Consider the following 18,849-nt stretch of genomic DNA (forward strand, 5'->3'; position numbering starts at 1 on the left):
TTGTAACATTTACACCCTTCCCTGTGCACGACATGCCGCCCAAACACTGGCCCCAGAGTGACTGCCTCCTACAGCCTTTATTACAAAGGATTATACAACAGTGAATATCAAACGGTGGGGGAGGAGGAGGAGTGTGTTTCCCCACGGAGGTCAAGGCCAAGGTTAGGGATTAGGTTTGGTGCTTGTGTCCTCGGGAAGGAGGTAATCTACAGCCCACCCTTTAGAGACCCCGCTACGGGGACACGCTGGGAGGCACCACAGATGAAGAAGACTACATGAGACTTCTGAGAGCTGCTTTAGTGTTGCCGGGGCAACCGGCACAATCCCTGGTCCTTTGGCGAGGCTTTCAGCAGGCCTCAATCACACTTCCTTTCGCATGAGAGAGTTTTTTTTTTCTTCTGGCACTGTTAAATAGGAGGGAGGCCCAGTTTGTTCAAAGGAAAATGAACAGGAGCTGATGTATGAGGTAATATACTAAGGCATGTTTCCACCGAAATAAAAATGTGCTAGCCAGTAAGGGTTTACTGGTTTTATAATCATCATAGTAATTACATATTAAGCCGCAAAATATACACATTTCAACCAATGCACATGAGCAGATGAAGCTAAAAAACATGAATGATGGAGAAAAATGTGCACAGACAATGGAAACAACATTTCTCTCAGGTAACAGCATCAATGTCATAGAAAAAGGCTACATTTGTTGAGCATCTTATTGCTTCATTAACTCCTGTTGCTCTAAACCTTTGAAACTTGGAACAGCATCAGCTTCAGACTCCAGAGATTTTAAAACATAATTGTAAAAGGCAAGGTTGCAGATTTTTAATTTATATTCATTATTTTTTAGTGATTTGTTTCAGGTCATTCCATTTTTTTTTTATCTTTTACTGATTTCAGGTAATTTTCGTGTAAATTTTTACTAATTTCTTGTTAATTTTAGGGTCATTTCTTCTTAAATTGCCCTTTGCATTCTTTCCATGTTTCTGAAAGAAATCAAGCCATTTTGCTCAGGTTTTCAAGGGTTAAACATATGATTGCAAAGATTATATGTTTATTATTTATTCAAAGCATAAGCCTGGCATTTGATCCTCCACGCTGAAAAACAAGGCAGCTGCTCCGCTTTGTACATTCAAACATGTTGCACATATGGCCACGCCCCCACGAGTGATGTCACATCAGGTCTGATCCATTGAATATAATGATGAAAAACACTTTCTGTGACATCACTTGTGAGTCTCCCAATACAACCACTTGTTTCTAGATTTGCAGCCAAGTCGAGAATAACTGGATAGAAATGTATACAAGCCCACAACAGTATATTCAAGACCTGTCTTCCTTTACATTTCAGAACTTCCTCCATTCACGCACATACTTCCCCAGACGCAGCCCCACCAACTCGGCTCAGCCACTAGGGACAAAGACGGGGGCCTCTTAGTCGCCCTCGAAGGCCCCGTTGGTGGCTCCCTGGCATTCACTCTTTTTCCGGCACTTGGACAGGATCCTGTGGAGCAGGCCTGGGGATCTGTGTGTCTGAGGTTGGGAGGCCATGGGCTGAGGCAGAGGGTTCTGGGGCCTCCGCACCAGGAAGGGGCCCTCGCTCTCGCCTTGGCCCCCATCCAGCCCTCCTCCTCCTCCTCTGCTCCCCCCTCTGAGTGCCTGCCGAATGTGTCCACTGGGGGACAAAGAGGAAATAACAAACACAAAGGCCCTGTTTATTCCTCATGACCCAAATTCCACTGCGAGCAGACAAGACAGGCACGGCGCTGTACAGAGGGCTCTGTGTGGCGCTGTGTGTGTGTTTATGCGAGTGTGTGAGCAAGGTTCAGTGGCAGACTGTCAAAAATATAAATGCACCCTCCTGTCAAATACATTGCAAGAGAGATACAGTACCCCATCAAAACAAGTCACTGAATTTAGCACCTAACACTAAAAAGTAATTGTATACTTGATGATCCATCATTAGTTATCTCATAGGATTTTGATTGAGCTGTCAAACGTTTTCATATAGTTTTGAATAAAAAACAACAAGGTCTTTGCTTTCCCTCCTGCTCCTTTTTAATGAGATGCAGTGCAGTGAGGGAGGACTAGATAGTGTGTGTGTGTGTGTGTGTGTGTTCAGCGGGGTTAGTAATCAGTGTGCTTTGTCAACTAATGAGGGACGAGAGGGGCCACCTGTTCAGGGGCGCTGGGCGGAGAGCAGTGAGATGGGATTTGGGGATGGGGGATGTGTGGGGGTTCGGTGGCAGAACAGCTGCTGGGTGCGGGGTGTGTGCATGATGTGTGTGCATGCACTTGTTGAGGGGGATGTGTGTGTTTGTTGTTATTGCTGCTGTGCATGTTTAATACTTACTTTGCTTGTCTACTGCGTGCACCTGAATCGTTGTCCCAGGCTGAGCTTCTCAGAGAAATACTCCTTCGTAGGGCTCTTGGAGGAAGATTCACCTGAGAAGGAACCGTCAACAGTATTAGACTCAAAAAATGTCCAGCAGATGTTTCTAAAATAAACTGTACACTTCCACTGACATTCTCTTTTCACTTAAAATGTAGACAGCTCAAATGCCTTTGATTTTATTTTACTTTCATTTATTTCTGCACTTAGTAGCAATACAGAAATAGAAGTTTATTTTTAATTGTTTGATTGTAGGATTAAACAGGTCTCAACCACTGCATAATCGTTCCTTGTGATACTAAAAAAACAAACTGAATTATCTTTGTAAAAATAAATGAACTCTCTAACAATTCTATTTATGCAGCCACACACCTTTCAGTTAGCTGAACTGTTTGCACCTTTAAAAATACACGTATTTAAGCTCTAAAAACACTCTTTACTACATTTCCCATAATGCGACCCACGCATGTCTTTCATTAGACCCTCCCTGCCTCCTAAACTGCCACTTATTTCACAACTCCAGTTTGCAGTGCAGGCTTTTGGCTGAAACTTTTCCATCTCAAACCAAAGCGAAGGTAACCCTGATGACATCACTGTGGCATCATCAAGGTTTTTATCTCTTCCTTAGGTATTAAATATTAAGAGTTACTATTAATCTAAAACTAACTAAACAAAACAGCTGACAAATAATAAGCCCTGAATATAAAAAGAAAATATTATGTTCATGTATGATTCCATCGCTCACATTATAATGCTGATTGAGGAACTACATTTCTGTGGTGTCTGAAAGCTACTCTGTAGTGAAAGAGCACAATAGAAGAGAAAAGAAAGTGCAGACTTCCTTGTGACATTAACAGCAGCAACAACACAGTCCAGTAATGCTGCATTGCTGAGCACATTCATCAGGCAGCCAACCAACCTGGCTCAGCTCCATCACACAGGAGGCGGGGAAGTAACCCTGCTGGCCGTCCTGCAGCCGCCCAAACCACCTCTCCTCATGTTTGGACAGCACCAGGATGACGTCACCTGGAGACAGCTCCAGCTCATCTGGCCAGTGGGGCCTGTAGCTGTGCAGCACTACCATCTAATGGACAAAGGCAGAGTTACAGTCAGGCGTTTTGACTTTGGACTGTGTATTTATAATATAATTTTACACTTAATTCAAATTAGGTACAGTTTGTTGCATCCCTTTTTGTGATATTGGCAAAAGCTGCAGTCGCTGTCTGGGCTGTCCTGTGTAGTCTGCAGGTCAGACTTAGTGAATGGAGAGGATTATGTGTAAGAGATTAACTGACAGTGCAGTTAAATAGAAACCCTAAATCTGGGTCTACTTTTCATTATCTGTTCCTCCTAAATATGGTCCATGTTTGTCAGAGGAATTAGATGAATTAAACACATAATGGAGCCACAGGAAATTGACCGACTTTACATAATATCCATATCAAACTCACATCAATCAATCTCACTTGGACAACAGTTTGTATGAATATTTCTGCTGTTTAAGACCTACATGATGTAAAACTAATAACCTGCAGCTAATGATACACTTCTATCAGTGTATGCTGGATGGATATTTAGATAGAGAATGTTAAACTTGCCTTTTCAGCTTCTGCTCTGTATCGATACCTCCCTGTTAAGCATTGAGAGTGGAAATGAATCAGCAAAAAGGTCATATACAAATGTGCATGAGAATATATTTACATAAATGCATGTACATAATATCTCCATAACCATATTCTTCAGTAAATTAACAGTCTGTAGGGAGAGAAAACAAACAAGCTACCCCCATTATTTATTAATCATCTGATATGCCATCTTGTTCTCCCTAACAATGAAAAATGATGTCACACTTCACTGCAGATTTGAATCCACTCACCTTGAGGAGCAAGGACAGTGGTGAAGACTTCAAAGTGTTCATTGCTGTGCATGTAGATACGCTGCATCTTGAAGATCTGACACTTGCACACTGACCAAATCTCCTGCGCTCTCCCTGCACCACCTTCAAGTAAATGCAGCTGACTAATCCACTGCAGCACTGACTGGAGCTGGACACAAGCAACAACACGTGCTGCCTGTGGGGACACACAGGCATACAGCACAAGACAGGGGACAGATAAAATCTTTGGTTTATTGAATAAAAGTGTGAACTTATTATATTTAAAGTTGGGTTTTTATTGACATTTAAGTCTCAATTACACCAGATAAATTTGTGTTTTCAATAATTCGTTTTTGCTGGAAAAAAAAGATCATGCTTGACCACCTCATCTTCATGCCAGCGCCTATTGTTCTTTGACCATCTGGTGACATGAGAGGCAAGTTGCAGCCATCGCCTGCCTGACATGGATGAGAATTCATAATTTCACCTCGTCAAAAGCACTTGATTGATTTAGAGTTATTGACTGTGTCCCCATTTCCAATGGCCTGGGTGAGCAGGGACAAAGATGAATGGGCTTGGGACGGGGTGGTGGACGGCTCAACAGATGGTGATTGAACCCTCCCCGCACACGAACACCCACCTCCCCTCTCCTCTCTGGTGCGATGGAGCTTGGCTGTGAGATTGTGTCAGCGATTAAAAAGCATCCATCAACAACACAAGAGATTGCTGAGCCAGACGATCATATCTGAGCCATGGAAGTTTGCTGCAAACCTGCAACTACTATAAAAATGGCATGCAATAAACTTTTCAAGAACCTTTTGACAGACCTACCAAGAAAATAAGTGTATTTTAATGTCTCATTTAATTGCAATCTGTTTCAAGAGTAAATAAGGTTGTTGTTCTGTCATAAGGACTATGGATAAGCTTGTGTGATCTGTAAATGGATGAGACAACTCTTTAACCTCATTATCTTGGGCCTCAGAAGTCCTGACACTTGACTGGCCTGCAGCTCCCCTGACTCTGCAGTCTCTTTCAAAATAGATAGCACCTGAAATTATATACCTGTAGAGAAATAAAGGCAGTGCATACATGAGTTTTTTTTTTCTTTTTTCTTTTTTGGCTGTCTGCAACGTTTCTCCCTACGCTCCTAATTCAGTCAGATGCCTCCAGTCTAGACACCAAGGCCAAAGCAAAGCCTTTACATAACCAAAAACCACAGCTAAGCTGCTTAGAAAACCAATCATGTTTACTTCTAGGAAGAAGAAACAAGAGCACTGAGCTCCTCCACGTTCATCCATTTACCTGTGAAGACAAACCAGGACAGCTAATAAAAATTAGGGCTGCACAATATGCAAAACCAATATTCATATTGTGGTTATTTTTGACTGGTATTGCAGTTGTGTGCTCTTTTAGTGGGAATTGCATTTAATTTTCATTGGAAAAAATATAAAAATGATATTTGCTGGAGTCTGTACCAAACAAGCAACTTCCCCCACCTCTGAAATAGAATTTGTGGGCCTGGGCATCTCTGTGTAGCACCACAGTACTTCATTTATAATGGTATGTTGTAACACATATTACCTAAGAAATTTGCAGCTTTTGGATATTGCACTTGTCCATATTGTATTTTTAATATTATTTCAATTAATTGTCCAGCCCAATTACAAATGTCCATGAAATCTGTAAAAAAAAAGCTGCTGTGTATCACATCTTAACTTTTTATTATATATATATATATATATATATATATATATATATATATATATATATATATATATATATATATATATATATATATATATATATATATATATATATATATATATATATATATAAATTTAACCTGTTGCTGAGATGCTTTCACTGGCTTAATTTTAAGTAACCTGATTTAATACAAAATAAGTTATTTCATATGTTATGAAAATATATAACATTAAACATTATAAACTGTTCAAACCATTTCTAAAAATATATACCTTAAATATATCTGGGTATATTAGATCTTCGTGAGCAATGCTGAAAATCACTGAGCATGACTGCATACTACAATATTGAATTATTATGTGATATTGACATCAATGTGATTAAGTACTTTGAGACCCATTAACTTAATTTTGGATTCGCCCTAATGACTCTACTAAAAGGTTAATTTATCCACAAACTTTTCACAACTGACTTTTCAGAAAATGTTTTATTTTTTAAGCAGCTTAACTCCATGAGAAATAAATGTTTTTCACAGCTGACACTTTTACATGCCACAGCAGGAAACACACAGGTGTGATTAATCACTGGTAACGACTTCAGTCCGTTCAGGTGTTCCTGTTCAGGAAACCAGAGCCACTGCTGATACTGTTGGGATGTGTTGGAAGGTTACTTTCATAAGAAATGTAAGTATTTTAATTTCTTTATCAAATGAAACGTGTTTTATTTGATTACTTGTCTAACAAATGTTTTAAATGGGGCAATAAAGCTGGAAAATGCCTGGAAATAAGCTGTGCCAAAAGAAGGCATTCATGCATGGCAAAAAATATGCAAAGCAACAATTTTATTCTACATATAAACGTTTTACAGAAAATATATTCCAATGTAGCCCCTTTGATTAATAACTGTAACTTATTTGGATATTTTTCTCAGTTACTGTAACTAAATACAACTACTTTTATTTTGTAATTTGTTGTGTGTAACTAGTTTCACAATGTTCTCCAGCATCTCTGTATTTTACCAAACTGAGCACCATTGAAACATATTCACAGATTATGTTACCATAGCTACAGTGCATTTTTGTTTTCTGTCAAAATGTTGCTTTGTATTGAACTTGTGAACCATTTAGATAAAGTAAATTGTGATTTGGTATTTCATACTTTACAACACTGGCTTACTGTATTTTTGATAGTTAAAGTAAAATGGAACCTTCAAAGTTATCAAGATGTTGTGTTTGAGTTTTGAATTTAAAAAATAGGACTGCACAATATGCAAAAAAAACCCCAAACAAACAAAAAAAATAAGCCAAAAACCACTTGTTGCAATTACTTGGAATAATGTTGCAGGCTGAGATTTTAGTGAGAATAATTTTTGCATTTCATTCTCACTTTGAGAAAAAGAAAATGAATGTGAATCTCAGCTCCTGTGATTTGGATATTACACTTATCCATCTTACAATTTTGATAATATTTTTAAAAAATTACAGCCCTAAAGGAACTAAAAATATATATTTTTGTACTTTTTGTAATCTTTACATAATTGTGATGATTGAAATGCAGTATATGGATTCGGTGTTTGTTTTGTTATGCTATTAGTTACACCTGTGCTTTCCCTGACATTTAAAGTCATTCATAATTTCTGCTTTTAATTGAAGAAAGAAACAAACACAATTTTAATTTGAGCTGCAGTTTTAATATTAAACATTAATATTCACATGGCCTCCATGAATGCTGGGACAGACATTTACAGATGTAGTGACAGTTTGATCCTGTCAAAAAACATTGGAAGGTAATGCATACCTTAACTTTACAAGAAATAGCATGAAATTAATAAAAAGTTAAAATACCTGAAAAAAAAAACGAAAACAAAAAACACACGAGAAAATAAACTGAAGTGATTGTCCAGAAAAAAAATCCTTGAAATACTTCTGTTGTTTCCTAAATACGTTTTCTGGGTATTCTTGTTTTGTTTTCTTGCTTGTATATTTCTAACTTGTTTTTGCATGTTTGAAATAAAATGTAATCTAGTTATGTATGTTACACAACAATTATGGTTTTCTGGACATTTTCCTTTTTTTTGATAATATCTCATAATTCCCCACAGCTTTTTTCAGGTCATTTTCTGTCCCCTTTTATTTATGACAATATGCATAACATTTCTTGCCAAGTTGACCACATTTGCAAAAAACAAACCATTTCTTTTCCAGGTTTCAGAATTTTAAATACACGTGAAAGGTGTCTGAACAAAACTGATGTCGATTCAGGCGTTAAGAGTGAAACACACAGTGACAGTCCCAACATCACACCCATCGATCACAGATAAATCAGACAGTCTTTGCATCATTTAGTCCACATTTTTGATGCCAAGGCACAATCAGATGTAGCAGGTGTCAGAGTCCTCAGTGTTTCCCAGGTTTGCCTCTCCTCTTCCCTCCTCCTCCTCCAGCTTTACCTCCTTTCCCTCTCCCACCCTTCCCCTTGCCTTTCCCTGACATGTTGCGTCCTTTCTTCCCTGCTCCCTTCTTGTGTTTGGCCGCGGCCTCCTCTCTGTCATCCTCCCTCATCTGCTTGTTGACAGCCTTGGTGATGTCCAGTTTGGGCTTCTTGCTGTCCATGAGCTTCAGCAGCTCCAGCTGCTTCTGTTTCTCGGTGGAAAAGTTGCCGATGAGCGGCTCAAACTTCCTCTTCTTCCCGGTGTTTTTCGGGGCTTTCTCCTTGGGCAGGCGGTCCTGGAACCGGCCCGCGGATGCTGTGGAGGTTCTGGCGACGCTCACAGCTCTGGACAGCTCGTCTCGGGACTGCTGGGCCGTGGGAGCGAGCCCCACACCGGGCACTTTGACCTTCTGCGCCCGGGCGATGTTCTTCAGCCGGTTGAACTCATTTTTGGCCACTCGCTCCTTCTTGGCTTTGGTGCGTTTGGCGAACTGGTCCTCATTTGGGTCCGCGGTCTCCGGCACCTCAATCAGCCACTCTTTGGTGTCATCTTTGGCCCTCTTGTAGCCCCAGCGCCTCCTCCACTCCTTCGCGGTCTCATCCCAAACCAGGTTGGTCTTCTTCTTCTTCTGGATCCCCTTCAGCTTGGCGAACTCCTCCCATTTTGTTGGTGGTTTTGGTTTCGGAGGTGGTTTCTCTCTAGGCAGACGGGTCGTGGGGTCCGGCAGTTTGGCCACAATCGCCTCCTCGACCCTCTCCGTGGGTTGTTTCCAGATCTCGTTGATGAGGAGCTGCGTGTTGTCACGAGCTAACGCGCGCAGGAAGTCCTCTTTCTTCTGCTCTCTGAAGTCTCGCGACTCGATGCGGTTTTTGTCACAAGCTAACAAGTTACCGACGTCAAACTCCAGGTCCAGCTCTTTGTCGACGGAGATGCTTTTCAGTTTTTCTGCCTCTTCTTGTTCAGCTTTGGCCAACAGCTCCTCCACACTGCACGCGGCCATGTTGGTGAGTGCTGTTAAATGTTACTTACCCACGTGCGACAGGGAAAAACACGCTGAACTATATCCGGGTCACAGCTAGCATGGAAAAATACCACAAATAACCACGAGAGGTCGACGTTGTTCCACTTAATTTGTGCCCCAAACACGATTAGATTATATTTTATCTCGAGTTTACAATTTTTTAAATGTTAGAAGTAAAGTAGGCTATATTCAATTCAATAAAAGCAGCGAAGTGCATCACAGTGCTCATATTACGTGAAATTATGAATCTTAGACAGAGAGAATTAAGGAAAACGAGCAAACAGACTAAAAAAGAGGCTACATTTTTCACAAAAATGTCATTATGTATCATTCTAAAATGTTGTTTTTATTTTCTTATTGTGCTTATCGTTGTAATTTATCTTAGCTGCTTTCTTGGCCAGATCTCCCTTGAAAAAGAGTTTGTTGGTTTCAATGGGCATTACCAGGTTAAATATGGAAGAAGAATAAGAATAATGGCTGCCCCCCACAAGCTCCCCTAAAACAAAAAACAGCCAAAAAAAAAAAAAAGTCCTTTTATTTCGAAAACAAAACAAGAATACTCAGCAAACTTATTCTGTAAACAATAGAAGTATTTAAAAAAATAGATTATATATTCTGTATATGATTATATACAGTCTATGGTGTGTCTTTTTGGAGATTTTCTTTTTATAATAATTTTAATCTGAACTATTTTTAATTTTAATTCAGCATTTTAGCTACAACACGCAAACACAATCCATCGGTATACATCTGTTATATAGAAAATAATCCAAGAAGCGGGAGCTACACAAATGAATACAACAATAAATAAATAGATAATTAAAAATGAGAAATAAATAAGAATATATAGGAATATAAAAAAAAAACCCAATGCAATAAGTTGTATAAAAATGCATAGATAGATACAGCTACTACAAAGAAAAATATTAACATGCAAAAAGGAGAAGAAAAGGACCATCTGTTTCAGTGATGTTGAAAGACACATGCTGCTTTAAAAAATTAATTATTCTTCCAATTAAAAAGTCCATTAACCTTGTTCAACATCCTTAAAATTACATCAAACCCCTATTACCTCAATGAAAAATAAAAATACACCCAAGTAAAAAACAAAACAAGCAGCAAACATATTCAGTGAACATCATTTCCTATTTTAAATTAGATTTATTAGAATTAGATTATACAGGCCGCATACAATCATTTACAGTTTATATTTTGCCTTTTTAGATTTATTTTTTAATTATATTTCAGCATTTTGATGTCACAATGCATATGTATACACCTGTTTATATAAAAAATAGTACAAGAAGCAATAAGCTTAAAAATGAATGCATCAATAATAAATACATACATAAATAAGAAAAACAATCAAAATGCAATAAAATTGTATAAAAATATATCATAGAAACAGCTACATAGAAAAATATTACATAAAAGGAAAAGAAAAGAGGCACTTTTTCAATAAGCTTTACAAACACATCTGTTGTGAATAATAAATTGCTCTTTTTTTTAAAAAGTCAAATTGCCTTGTTTAAAATTCTTAAAATTATGCAAACCTTTCTCCTTCAATGAATAATCCAGAATATGCAAATATGTCTTATGTCAAGTGTGTGTGTGCAGTGGGGATTCAAGTCTCCACGTCACACTTGTGTAAATTGCATACTGGACATATGATTGGCTCTCAAGATAGTTGTGATGTCACCAAATCCTGTCATATGTGGCGATACGCATTTAAGGTAAAAAGTTTCCTCCCAGTGTGAATCAGCCTACGAGTGTCAAACTCTGCATGTATCCTTCAGCATTCTGCACAGTAACGGTAAAACATCTTAGTGGGGGGGTTTAAAAAGTATTTTTTTTTAAATAAAAATGAAAGAGTTTATAATATATGAAATTACTTTTAAAAATAACGTCATGTATACAGAATTTTCCCAGTATCACAGCATTGTGGTAGCCCAATTCTTTGTTTTGCATGAAAAACAACAAAATATTTAAACCATAGGGTCAGCTTTCTTGCTGTTTTGTAGCTTTTGATTTTATCACATGATGGAGTTTGCTAAGTTTTTCCATAGTCGATAATATAATATATAATATATAATATATAATTACCTTTCATTTCCAGATTCTTTACTGGTATTTATATATTGAGCTGCATTCCTTTTTAATTTCTTCACAAAATGGTAAATCCCCAGACTTATTAGTGCTCAGTGGTTGATGTGTATATTGTTTCCTGTTTTGTCTTTGCATTATTAAGGCAGTTTGCTAATTTTGGAAGGTTTGGCAGAAATGTCAGTGCATTTATGTCCCCTTTACTGAACATGAAACATGTGGAAAAAAATATAAAATTCAAAGCGTTTTCAGACTGATTCGGGCATGCAGGCTCTTTACAATTGAAACATCTTAAATACCAAAATGCAAAAATTACACCAGTGACAAAACACAACAGTGCATGAACACTTCCCAAACCTAAATAACAAAAAAACTAGGCATAGAAATAATAAGTGGTGTTTTCATCTCTGTGAGTCTCTGCACTGTAACTCCAATAATAGCTACACATCATTTTCAAGTTATGGAGTTGTGATAAACTTCATAATAGGATTACTATAAGTGTTTCTACGAGAGATTAAATTCACTGAAGTATTAATATCCTCCCTTGTCTGTCATGTATTCTCTACGTGTTTCCAGATCCAGGGTTCTAATAACTCTATTTTTGGTTTTGTCTCCACTAATTTGGAGGAGGAGATGGAGGAGGAAGACGAGGAGGAGGAGGAGGAGGAGGGGTGGAGGTCCTTTTGCAATTGACTGGCTGCTGGTTGCTCAAAGACTATGTTATTATTTTGGGCTCCAGTAATTACATTCATCGCCACACTTGCCATGTGAATGCTAACACTCTGACAGGCGCAGAGATAAGGTCACAAGTGATGCTGTGTTTGGAGATGCGAGGAGGAAATGCGTAATTAGTGGCCCAAAGTCCCTGTCGTAATTTAGAGAAGGCTATAAGGTCCTCTGTGACGTGAATGTATATCGTCTAAAATGCCCCAATTTAAACAGGGTCCACTAGTTAGCTGCTGGCCTCGCTGCCTGTGTCACCCACTGTCTCCGCAAGTGTTGAAGGGTTTTTGCTGACTTTTGATCCAGTGTGAATTTACCCCAAACAGGATTACTTTTCCACGGTGTTTCTTTTATGGAAGAATACACAGCACAGGCCTGATAAAGTTCTCCCTGAGCTTTGACCATGGAGCAAAGTCATTCGCACTCTTTAGTGTCTCCACAGCTCTTCAATGTGCTTAAAGGATAAGATTTAGAAATAGTTCTCTCCATAACATATCGTCGCTTTCATGTGAAACCCCCCTCAAAGGTTTTTATTTTTTATTTTCAGCAAAAGGAGCTCAAATTTTTTTATTTCAAGTTCTTGAAAAATTGACATTTTAGACTCGCAGGTGGGTTTTAATCTGACATGGCAAACTGACCTGAGTGCACTGTGTTGCTAATGAAGAGTGTTATTTAGACTTTTTACTTAAGAAAAGGAACAATGCCACCATGTAGAAGAGCTCCATATACACTCACAAGTACTCACTCTGCAGAATGATTTAAAAATAATTCTCTATCAACCCTTTAACACCTGGATCTACATCAGTTGTGTTGTTACTTGCTGCATTCAGACGCCTTTCACACCTTTAGAAATCAAAGAAAATGGATGTGATTTCCTTCAAAATGATAATGAGCAGCTTAGTAAGAAATGTCTTGCAAATAAAAAAATATATATATAGCTGGGGGGTAATGATGAGATATGATCAAAAAACACTGGATAAATATCCATAAAAGTGTATTTATAATTCTCTTAATTATATGTTTAAAATTATGTCAGAAAAAAACAGCACTTTCTTGAGGTCATTTTCTTGGTTTCTGGTTGTTTTTTTTTTTTAGTTTTTTTTACTTGTTTCTAGGTAACTTTCATATAACTTTTACTTAATTTCTTGCTTATTTTTGGGCTATTTCTCATTGAGTTGCTCTTTGTCCTCTTCCCATGGTTGAGAAAGAGGAAACCAAGCTAATTTACGCACGTTTTAAAGGGTTAAATGGATTAAGTTTAGTTTACTGGGAAAAGAACCAGCAGAAAACCTCTAAAGAAACATACAGGGGCTTAAAAGGTTCTTGGGGTGGCAGCAGGGCTTTATAGCACCTCAACCCATGGCAGAGAACCCTTGCATCTTAGGCCTGTTATATTCCATGGTAATTATATGAGGGCTTTTTAAATTATCTACTCTGACATTTTTGCCAGGTCCCCCCTGTATAATATGTATATAACTGCAAAAAACAAATCATTTACTATCTATACCTTGTTAATTCTGGACTGACTAGACAGTCAATCATCCATTTCTGGCCTCACATGATGTCCATAATTCAATGAATCTGCAACGGGTGATGTTCATGCAGTGTTTACCTGCAAAAACACATGCAAAAGAAAAAAATATTTGCAAATATTTCTTTCTCACACAAAATGATAACCTTAAACATTTGAAATCTGGTAAAAACAGCACTTATTTTGTCAGTACCACATACAAGTTAAGCCAAATGTCATTCATGTCAGTCTGTAAAGAGCTCCTTAAATAACTGTGACATAATGAAGACTTTAAGCACCTTTGCACATTTTTTATGAATGAATACAACTTGTGAATGGTTCACCAAGCAGAGACAAGCCATTAACTCTAGCAGGATCAGCAACTTGCATTATTCAAAGCACCACAGAGACCATTCATGCCACATATACTATGTATAGACTATGTGCACATGTGCGGTTACAATATTGCATTTGTCTGCTTTATTTGAAGCTTTTCTCACTGTTTTTCCAAGCATTCGTCACAAATTAAATCTCTATTCTTTGTTTCTACACAGGGGAAAATAGAAGATCGTGAAGATCTGTTTGCTTCACTCTTTGTCATCTTCGCTGACTAGTGGCCAGCATGATCCATGAATCACAGGGGGAAAGAAAAGGACATCCATTCATGCAAAAACTTGCCAGAGGCCTGAAACTTCGTTCTTCAAAAAGGACGACCTGTTAGCATCAAAGACGAGGTGAGAGCGCTGCAGGGCGAGATACAAAAGGAGGGCAAAATAATCTCATCAGCACCATCCTGGCATAAATCAGACATGATTAGCTGCTGACAGTTTGCTTGTGTATTTATAGCTGTTGCATTATTACATGAAATTCTTAGACCAACTTGGCTGGAAGACAGAGAATTTTTTTTTTTTTACAGTTTTCTTTACAGGATTTTGTGGTATACCAGAACATGCTTTATTTCTGTATGCTTAACGCTTAACAACAGACCGTAAGGCGAAGTTTGCTTTTTCTACAAGAAAATAAGCTCCTGAGAATGTAAAGGAGGATTTTCAAGCGTCACACATGTCCTCAAAGCATACAGAGGGCTTAAAAACATCCCTTGAACATACATTGAGCTATAGATCCACCAGTTCTGTAAATATCATGGTTAATGGCTTCACATGACATGATTTCTCAGAGAGGAATCAATAAAAGGGACCGTCTGTCCAAGTCAAACCTGCTCATGCAACAAAAAACCCACATGGCTGAACCGTTCGCTGATAGGCTTAGGCACTTTTGTAGATTACATTCACTACTTCCTGTTTCCATGGCGAAAGGGAAATGAGCGTCCCCTGGCGAAGAGAGTTTAGTTGGCTGACAGCTGAGGTCAGAGCCTTATTGATCTGCCGCAGTTGGGACAGAAACACAATTTGGCCCTGTGCAGGGCCTCACAGGCGCCTGCTGTTCTCAGACTATCGTCTTCTCTGCGTGGTCTCACACCTTCAGAGAAGGACAAGCCAGAAGAGAAACGGCATCTTTTTTTTTTTTGCCGAGCATAAACAAGGGCTTGCAGCATCACCTTTCACTTTGCTGCATCTCTTGTATTCATTTTTAAAAATGTAAAATGTGACAAAAGGGCAAAGGTGCATTTCTGTAGCAGGTATTACCTGTTTCTCTGGAGCTCAGAGGAGGTCACAGTAGGGGTGTGCTGCTTGCAGGTGCGCGGGAAACTCAGCTGTATTCTCCCGGAAGTGCAACCTCTCTCCGTCCAAGTGACGCTAGCGAAACAGTTCAGCTGCTCCCCAAAACTTGGCCGTGTTCCTAGAACCAGCACGACATGGAGGGAGAGTCCTTGAGATATCATTCCAGCCACATTACCAGTGTGTGTGATGCAGGCGAGCACATGACGTATCTGTCTGCGAGTGTGTACGCGCTGCAGTGGCTCCATGCTGGATGTTGGAACTAGACCGAGCTGGTTACTTCCTGGTGTCATGGCAACTTGCAGAGGTCGTCCCTCAGTTTGGTATTCAGCAGCACTGTGGGGGGCTTATCACAGTGACATCATTGGGTACGCCCTGTGCTCTGTTAAGCCAGGGCCTGCACTGAGTTGCCCCACAACTTTGGGAGAATAATGATGAAATGATTAAAGAGTCTTTGTGTCTCCTCCATCAGCAGCTTTTTTTGCATCAGTTGTCAGTCAGGATTTGCAGGTCACGGTGTTCCCATCACTTCCATTCAGTCAAAATTATGATGATCCAGAAATCCACAAAACCCAAACTGTTCTCACTCCCACCTTGTCAAATACTGATGATTGGTCAGTGGCCCTCAGTGTCAGATACAGACGCACTGAGGCACCCTTTAGCAGTGATATACGATGTACCAAACAGTGGAATTTTTGACTTTCACCTTGGAGGCCACTTTTCATCTCCCATGTGGTACCAAAAGTCAGTGAAATTATTTTAATTAAGCAGTATGCTGTATGTGACGTGACATTACATCACATTAGTAACAAATATTTTTTAATTTAAGCCAAACAATCTTCTTTTTTTGACCTTACCATGTACTTTTGTTGCATAAACCCAAGGAAGTAAACCTAAAAATGTAATCTTTACCTATGTTGTAAGTTTATTTTGAAAAGAGAATGTATACATTTAACAAGTGGATACTGTACATTTCCTGTGAAAATAAACGCTATGTTGAAAAGACATCATGCATTTTCCATGCATAGTCACACCGTCCCTGAGCAACAGAAACGGACGCCGGAGGTTTACCAGAGCGTCATAGCTTGATGCAAAGGGCCACTGACCAAGCGTTGGTATTTGATGAGTTGGGAGTGAGAGTGTGATGTGTAAACGTAGCAGAGCACTTTATCCTTCCCTAATCTCTGCTAGAGGCTAGCAGCTAGAGGCTGGCTGTTGAGTTGCACTGTGGGTAATGTAGGCGCCAGATTTTGTGGATGTTTTTTTTATCCTTTAAAAAAACAAACAACTAAAAACTAAAATTTTGGCAATGTTATAGGAATGCATTCCAAGATCTATTGAGTACAACCTAAAAGGAAAAGTTAAACATTTTAGGAAATACACTGTAGTTATGAGAGAATATAGATGCCACTCTCTGCATGTCTGTACAGTAAATATGAAGCTACAGCCTGCAGCCGGCTAGCTTAGCTCAGCATAAAGACTGGAAACAGCTAGTCTGGTTTTCTAACTGTAAATTGTACAAAAACTAAGGTAAATGAAGGTATGTCATGCTGTAGGGGAGGGGGGAATCATCAATGCGCTCTGCTACCTCTGTCACCAAAGTGTCTGCACTTGGCCCAAAAGCGAGATAGTTTACAATGTCTGGGTTTGTGAGTGGAAGTAGTGCATTAGGTTCTTTAATCCTGCCAAATCATATATTGTTTTTAGTTATTAGTTTTCTAAATCCTGTTGCCTGACCACCTTAGCAGGTGCATGTAACATAGTGTGTTCCACAAGAGATGGCACCCCTGTGAAAAAAGTTTAACAAGGTATGACGTCAACTTCACATTCCCTATGGCCAGACACAGAAATGTTCTGAAGTAACCTCCCGTAAAACTTTTGTAAAACTTTCATACTAATACTAAAAAAACAGATATAACATGTCATTGTGCTAAGCTAGGCTAACAGTAACAGCAGTAGTTTCATATTTTGCAGACAGATATGAGAGAGACACACTCACAGAAACACAGAAAAAGGAGCAGATTCACCAACTTTTGCCAAAACTGTGCAGCCGAATGTGTCATCCAGCCCCTCGGGTAGAGCCTGAGAAATCCTCTTTGAAGCTGTTGTGCAGCTCCGATAATGAGGGGGCTGAGAGCCGGGCCCCTACGTGAGGGGCATCCAGGGCCCTTATTGATCCCTCGTTAATTAGTCCGTAGGTGCACATTGGCGCATAATTAGACTGATACTGAGCTTAATGAATGCAGACAGCCACTAATTCCTCCTGGGAGTTGTTCACTGCTGGAAGGATGTAGAATTTGGTCAATCAGACACTATTTGGGGAAAAAGCGTGCTGATCATAGATAGTATAATGTACAAGGCTCACATCTGAACAGGATTCATAAAATGTCATGTATTGCTCTGTTTTTAATGCAGTTTAATGAGCCGTGATGAGTCTGTGTGAAAATGTGGCTTATACAACGAAAGCAAGCCACCCTGATAACATGCCCTTCACATGCTTTATCAAAGTCAAGAGGGCTTTTAGCCACTAAGTGCTACTCAACTTGAAGGCGACTGATTTGATGGCAATGGACCATGGGGAATGTAAGAAAAAAAAAACGATACAGAAAGAAATTGTTTCAAACAAAATATGCGCTCTGACAAGTGACAAATTGGCCTTTTCAGGGATGGACTGAGGACACTGTGGAAGTGCTGTTGTCTCCCCTGTGGGCTGCGAGTCATGCACCGCTGACGTTTCCAGGGGAACTTTATAGAGTCATTTGGACATTTTATCTGTCTGTTGAACTTCAAATACTCTTAAAAATTTGTGGCTACAACTGTAAACTGGGTGATGCAAGTCTGGATGTTAAGGATGATTCCAAATCAGAGACACAGAGGTTATGTTTAAAGGAATACTTCACACACAAAATGACCATTTGTTTATTAATTCACCTTGTGTTACATTGAATTCATAAGAAAAAATGTTTTTTTTTTCTAACACATTTAAGGGGGGGTCCGCTTAACAACAGCAAAACTAAGCTGAAACCTCCATTTATGAATTCACACAACTTGTGCAGTATAATCCAAGTCTCATTTATCCAATCGAATGCTCAATACTTCCCAAACACATGCATTTTTAACCTGTTCTCAGACAAACTTCTCAAATACTTTGTCACTGGACCTGCATGTCAAGGTACCTTCCTGTGTCAGTTTTTGATTTCAGGGAAGGCTGACAATTGTTATATGCGGTGTGTCTTTTAAAATGACACTTCCATTTCACAGGAAATGTACAGCTGAATGTAATGTTTGACTGATATATTTGTTAAACGTGGCCCTCCTTTACTTCAGTTCATCAAGAATGTTCAAATTTTTTGGATTCTCCGTTTATCGTTGAGACAATCGAGAAAAACAAACTTTTCTTTACAAATTCAAGGT

General features: G+C 39.0%; 3 protein-coding genes across 4 annotated transcripts in view; 1 reads left to right on the top strand and 2 right to left on the bottom strand.

Moving 5' to 3' along the window:
• Positions 1-514: 514 nt before the first annotated feature.
• On the bottom strand, positions 515-4,418 carry LOC121960379 (uncharacterized). Its single transcript, XM_042510039.2, has 5 exons — positions 4,266-4,418; positions 3,988-4,019; positions 3,309-3,473; positions 2,351-2,442; positions 515-1,672 (listed from the first exon to the last, which is right to left on the bottom strand). The coding sequence occupies exons 1-5, from the start codon at positions 4,330-4,332 to the stop codon at positions 1,432-1,434; spliced, it is 597 nt and encodes a 198-aa protein (XP_042365973.2). The 5' UTR covers positions 4,333-4,418; the 3' UTR covers positions 515-1,431.
• Positions 4,419-6,511: 2,093 nt separating this feature from the next.
• Positions 6,512-18,849, top strand: part of crhb (corticotropin releasing hormone b) — a 28,610-nt gene continuing 16,272 nt past the window's right edge. For both annotated transcript variants that reach the window (XM_088071862.1, XM_088071863.1), the window contains exons 1-2: positions 6,512-6,652; positions 14,311-14,490. The gene's annotated coding sequence lies outside the window, so the exon portion shown is untranslated. The remainder of the gene's footprint in view (positions 6,653-14,310; positions 14,491-18,849) is intronic.
• Positions 7,634-9,450, bottom strand: rrs1 (ribosome biogenesis regulator 1 homolog). Its single transcript, XM_042510450.2, has one exon. The coding sequence runs from the start codon at positions 9,397-9,399 to the stop codon at positions 8,365-8,367; it is 1,035 nt and encodes a 344-aa protein (XP_042366384.1). The 5' UTR covers positions 9,400-9,450; the 3' UTR covers positions 7,634-8,364.

The sequence above is a fragment of the Plectropomus leopardus genome, chromosome 21, assembly GCF_026936395.1.
Source record: "Plectropomus leopardus strain MGB_pleo_1.0 chromosome 21, ASM2693639v1, whole genome shotgun sequence".
In the NCBI taxonomy this organism is placed as follows: Eukaryota; Metazoa; Chordata; class Actinopteri; order Perciformes; family Serranidae; genus Plectropomus; species Plectropomus leopardus.